This window comes from Salvia splendens, chromosome 9 (genome assembly GCF_004379255.2).
Source record: "Salvia splendens isolate huo1 chromosome 9, SspV2, whole genome shotgun sequence".
Classification (NCBI taxonomy): Eukaryota; Viridiplantae; Streptophyta; class Magnoliopsida; order Lamiales; family Lamiaceae; genus Salvia; species Salvia splendens.
The window spans coordinates 21675948-21682059 of NC_056040.1; the positions used below are offsets into that span (position 1 = coordinate 21675948).

At 39.0% G+C, this 6112-nt stretch overlaps 2 protein-coding genes across 3 annotated transcripts; both read right to left on the minus strand.

Moving 5' to 3' along the window:
- Positions 1–391: 391 nt before the first annotated feature.
- Positions 392–2520, minus strand: LOC121746681 (urease accessory protein F-like). 2 transcript variants are annotated; one of them, XM_042140596.1, is made up of 3 exons: positions 2283–2520; positions 2013–2150; positions 392–1242 (listed from the first exon to the last, which is right to left on the minus strand). In XM_042140596.1, the coding sequence occupies exon 3, from the start codon at positions 1217–1219 to the stop codon at positions 488–490; it is 732 nt and encodes a 243-aa protein (XP_041996530.1). In that variant the 5' UTR covers positions 1220–1242; positions 2013–2150; positions 2283–2520; the 3' UTR covers positions 392–487. The 2 variants fall into 2 exon arrangements, with proteins under 2 accessions (XP_041996530.1, XP_041996529.1); XM_042140595.1 differs by lacking the exon at positions 2013–2150.
- Positions 2521–3114: 594 nt separating this feature from the next.
- Positions 3115–5545, minus strand: LOC121749522 (molybdenum cofactor sulfurase-like). Its single transcript, XM_042144094.1, has one exon. The coding sequence runs from the start codon at positions 4955–4957 to the stop codon at positions 3224–3226; it is 1734 nt and encodes a 577-aa protein (XP_042000028.1). The 5' UTR covers positions 4958–5545; the 3' UTR covers positions 3115–3223.
- Between the last annotated feature and the right edge of the window lie 567 nt (positions 5546–6112).

The following is a 6112-nucleotide window of genomic DNA, read 5'->3' on the forward strand; positions in this document are numbered from 1 at the left end:
GCCTGAGATTTGTTCTCTAGTTATACACTTAATATTAGTTATACTTTGATCATCTCCCTATACACAAATGCGTAATCATGAGTGTAAGTAACAGCAGCTTAGCCTTAAAATTATGATAATCAATCACAAATTTTATGTATTAGCCGCATCTTATATCATGCCCAAAATTCTTAAATATTCAAAATGTAGCCCAAAACCCTCTTTTTATATTAGTATAGATTTATTCTAATTTAGATAAAATAAGAAATTGATTAAAATCCTAAAATCAATTGCTTATTAATATACTCCTTTAATTATGTTAAATTAAAGAACATAGTAATAAGATTTACTTATTAATATATCTATAATAAATATACAATATTATTTATTGAATAAAAGATTATACTCCAACTTAGAGCAAATAATTTCCATTAGCATCTGCATAATTATTATAGATATATTAATAAGTTGTCATGTAACCCTACCAACACACTTTCATTTTCACCATTCAAGAGCAAAACAGTCTGGAAAACAAGTAGCTGTGGCAGCCCTGCACAGTATCAAGCAACGGGCACGTCTGGCACGCCTCATCCACGCTCCGATTCATCCACTTGGTCGACAAGCTCTCAGCAACCGGAGCAACCTGATGTTGCAACACAGCAGCGCCCAATGGTCCGACCAAATTTAGTCTCGTCGCAGCAGATATGATGTCTCTCATGGTCACAAACATGTACGCTTTCTGTGTAGTCTCGGCATCAAATCCAAGAAGTCCGCATACAAGCCCAAACACGGGGGCATGGTGGAAGTACAACTCCCCACTGCTCAGAGCTTCGCCTCTCATTGTTTTCAGGCAGGGGATCTCAGAGAAAACAGAAGCAGCTACCCTCATTAACGCTGATCCTTGAGCTGTGGACGCCTTCCGGCTGACCTCATTTGTCAGCATCGCGTTCAACAATCTGTCGAGCCTACGCAATGTCTGTGCATCCGGTGATATTGTTGTGGCACAGATGAAAGGTAGAAGCAGGCTTCCTGCATTCTCCAACACATGGATCACGTAGGTTTTTAGATCATCGGTTGTAGTGACCAGACGAGATTGCATAGCTGCCTCGAGACCAAAAGAATGAGCAAATCCCCCAGTGGGAAGTATAGAATCTAATAGTTGCCATTGACTCCACAGCTGGGGAAAACTTGCTGATAAACATCTAGCATTTATCTCATTTGCATCTCCCAAGCCCTCCATGTTAAGCCACAATCTGCATCAATCTAGCATATGGAATACAGTTTTAGCTGACCAAACTGGGATGCCTTAGATTTCTATAAAGAGCCCTCAAGATAGATCAGAAGTGCATACACTCTTACAAAATTCTAATACAAGGGCACTCACTATCTAATTCACAACCATAAATAATCAAGAAACCATCATACAACACAATAGGCATTTGACAAATTCTATTCTGCCGTGTCTTTTATGTAGCACCTCCATAGTTATTTCTGTCTCCGGCACTTAATTTGTCATAACTGCGAATTATCTACTACTATGATGTTTCTTCCACACATAGCCTTTTTTTGTTCTGTTGCAGTCTTAACAAAATTGATCAAAACTCAAATCTATTTCCTAGTTGGAATCATAATCTAAATCCAATGCCAATCATTCTTTTGCCATTTCCCCTGCATCCAATGCTCGGGAAATCACATTTTTTTCTGCAAGTGCTGTACCTATTCTTTTTTCAGTTCAATGAGAAGATGGAGGGAGTTGCAACATCATATGATACTCCCCCATTTTGACTTAAAAACACTAAATATGCCCAACGCGTAAAGTGATCACATAGTTGGATCGAGTAAGCCCTCTAGGATGAATGCCTATTCAAATCAACACTACAATCAACAAACAAACTTAGGGTAGTATCTATCACGTTACTGGTGAAACTCAAACAATAATCTAAAGGTTCCCCTGCTTCTAGACATTGAAATACACATAAATTCCAACTCTCAGATAATTTTATTGAAGAAGTATATCAGTATTGGCCCATTACCATGATCATGCTTGAAAATAGTCAGTTTGCAACAATAACTTCAAATATTACATCCAAATGGCTGACATTTGCCAAAATTCCACTGTAATTGTGAAAACTGGTAGAAATAATTGAACAAGAACATCTTGCAACGATAAGCTGCCACAACACAACTAGAATCTTCACTCGGTGTATTCGTGAATTGGGATTTTGACATAATATATCAAAAGAAATAATTGAATGAGACATGCTTCAATTGATTGAAAGAGTAATTGAGAAAGGGACACAAACCAAGTTCCATGATTCAATTTTTGTCAGCCGAGCACAAGGATCTCCGCAAAGAAGCTTTCTACAGGTTATTGATTCTGCCGATGACAAGAGTCGAGCAAAAGCAAATGAAAAAGTAGAGAAAAGAAGTTGGAAAATCTTCTTTGATTTGGTTTCAATACACAAATTACAGTACTCCCTCCGTCGCTTTTTCAGTGACACATTGACGATTATTTTTTTGGGGGGATGTTTTATTGATACTCCATCCGGAAGATGACTTCTACTTTGAGCAACTAAGAATTTATGTAGCAATATGGAATTTATGTAATTTTATTTTTTGTGTAAGTGAAGAGAATGAAGTAGCACATATGAAATAAAGTAGAGAGAAGAATATTTTTATTCTTAGTAATATATTTCTAAGATATAAATATTATTTTCTCTGCTTTTTTCCATTTCTAAGATACAAACATCGAATCTACTTTTTTCTTTATAATAAAATGAGGCACGTTTTTCCAAAAATTCAATAACTATCCACTACGTTTTGGCCTTTCTGTTTGTGGAGTATTCTGCCACAAATATGTTACTAGTGATTTCGTTCGGTGCTGATTCTTCCGAAAAAAGAAATATACTTAATTCAATTGTTGTGCTCAACGTTAATGAGCTTAAATTCTAAATCGTAACAATCCACAAAATACATTTGCTGATAAAATTATTCTCTGCAATTAATTATTGTAATCACACATGTTTCCTTTTTTAAACCGAAAATGCTTATTAACTGTTCGACTATTTGTCTATTTTAAAGTGCACTCTCTTCCTCGGATTTATGCATAATTTGATGCATAAATTAGATTGACAGTTACACACGTGCAAAATGTTAGGTTGATGCAGAAGCCATTGGTCAGGATTTACAATTGAAAAATCACAAGGAGAAACTTGAATGAATGCGGTGAAAATAAGTGTGCAGTTTATACTTCAATGGTTTTTTGATTGAGCGCGGTGTATCTCCACCTCTCCTTTTCCACGAAGTCGGCGTCGAGAAACTGAGCTATGAAAGCCCACAGCCTATACACATCTTCAAAATTGGCCAAGTAAGTAAGCGCTGCAGTTACCACATTGATTTTATGATCATCATTTCCGCCTCTCTTCTTTGCTCTGCAGCTCCTCTCGAACAACTTCTGCTTCTCCTCGTCTCCCTTTTCCGCGTACCAAATGTGGTGCAGCATTCCATTGCTGAGCGATATGTGATTCCTATCCGCCAGCTTCTGCACCAGCGCAGGCTCCACCATCTCCCCTTTCCAGTCGCATATGTTGAATGCCAATGCCGGGGCTCGGTCGAACTTCCCCCTCGGCCCGTAGATTGTCACCAGAGGGAAGCTGTCGAGCCGGTTTGGATGCTGCAGCTTCGTCACCGCAGTCACCACCCAGTTGATCAGGTACCTTCTTCTGCTGCTGATCACTGTCAATCCTAATGAGTCCACATGATCCAAGCATCTGCATTCCATGTTTCCCTTCTCAGCAATGCCTTCCTTTACAGCTTCTTCGTTTATATCAAGTTTAGCCATTTGTTCGAGTTCTGTGTCTGTAGTACACGAAGAAGAGTCGTTCTTCGCAGCTGTGATCGACACAATTCCCGCACCTGCAGAAGCTTCCAGCATCGGGACAACAGATTTCTTGACGAATAGGCATCCGAAGCCGGTCGGGTCCTCTCCAAATACTTTGTAGAAGGAGCAAATGAGGAAGTCGGGGCTGAAGAGGGAAAGGCCGAAGCTGTCCATGTCTTTTGGCCCCAATGCACAGGCGTCGAGTAGGACGTGCCAGCCGTGCTCCTGCGCCAAGGTCATCCATTGGTATGAGTAGCTGGCTCCTGTCATTCTTGATTGAAGTGGAAACACAAACAGCCCTCTCTGCTTCTTCTTTTTCTTCTTTCTCACGACCATCTTCCTCAGCTTCGCAGAGTGAATCCTCAATCTTGGCCACTTGAACTCGGCTGCCATGAAGCGGGCCCCTCTCTTCCCCGATGTGCTGATCATGGAGCTCAGCGCCTCACTCTCATGGTCGTAGACCGTGAGTAGTTTGCGGCTGGATTGGTAAGGGTAGGATTCCGCTACAAGTTTGAATGCTGCTGATCTGTTCACTGTGAATACCATAGCATAATCATTTTGTGAGATATTTAGAAACTCCATGATCCTTTTCTTGATGGCGGATTCCAATTCCGACCCTTCTCCGCCGTGGAGAAGCTGCGACTTGAGGCTCACTGACTTGAAGCTTATACCGAACAATGGAAAATCGGACGAGGATGGAGAAGAGATAGCGGATCTGTACCGGGACATCACCTGTGATTGGGAAAAAAGACCAACACCAATGTAATCTAGGGATACATGGTTGGAGAGCTCGAGGTGGCCGTACTCACGAGCCCGGATTTGATCAACCGGAGCAGTATCAGAGTACTTGGGGTAAGCTTTGATGAACTGACCAAATGATTCTTGCAGAGAAGGGATAGACTCATGGTTGGTGAAGTTTGTAGCAGGGAAAAGAGAAGATGCAGTTGTTGCTGCAAAGTTGTGACGGCAAACAGCCAACGTGCTGCTTGTCTTCGTGATAGGCTGCTCCGCCTCTGGCAGCGGTCCTTTCGCAATCGGATTCGGACAACAACCCTGAAAGCATACTTGAGTTGCCGCTTTCAAACGAGGTGAATGCATACTTCTTTGTTTTTCTGATTATTGTGGTGAAATTGATGCCACTTGCCTACAAATTGGATTTTGTTGTTCTTATATATTCCTACCTATGATGCTTACATGTTAAGATAAGTGTGAAAAAACCACTTTTCTAAACAAAGTTTTCAACTCTCAATTTCTTTGTGGAATGGGACAGCCATATGATTGTATTCAAATGGCTCTATGACCTTTTCCTCTATATTTATTGAAGTTTCATTATCTTTTGCTCTCCTTTTTATATCTTTATTGAATAAATTCTAGCGCATGTTTGCCAAAGTTGACCTGGCATCATGACATAACAAAGAAAATAGACTAAAACCAATGAAAAACCTAGACTATTGATGATGCTTTCAAACATTTGGAACCAAATCTTAATTTATAAGATTTGAAAGTTGAGCCTAGAAATGTGCTAAACTGCTATTCTATTTTATTATTAGGATTATGGAAAGTAATAGTTCTCTTTTTTCCAAAAGTACTTTTGCTCCAAAGTGAAAGTAACAAAGAGATTTTATTAATGGCCGGCATTGGAGCATGAAGCTGGGCAAAGGTCTCATTTTGCTGTCACACACACAATTTCTTTTTTTAAAGTTAGTGCTTCACCTAATTTTGCTCAACAAATTTACTCTTCTTTTTTCATTATTTCCCTCGAAACTGGAAGAGATATTTATCACATTTATTTGTATACATACATGTATTTGCAGTGATGTTTTGTACAGGTGATTTATTTTATTTTATTTTGTATTTTGAAGCATTGCATTCCGTTTGAGTTTGTATTCGACTCTAATTGACTCATCTTTTCTTGTGGGGCAGAGATGTCTTCAATTATTTAATTTTTTGGGAAGAAGTCAGGACGTCAATTTCTAAAGTATAAAACCATGGACCATTTCTTTTCTATAATTTTGGAAATTTTCTATAATTTTGGAAATTTAATTCCGAATTGTCTAGTCCGCAAATTATGTTGTGGAGACCTATCCAAAAATCTTTGAGCGTGTAATTGTGTCCTTGAAATTTGGTTTAAATGACTAACTACTCTGAATTAAAAAATATACTCCTACGTTCCACGGTAGTTGATACATTTCTTTTGGAACTGGACATTTAGAAATTAGTCTTTGGTAAGTGGAGAGAAAATAAAGCATATAA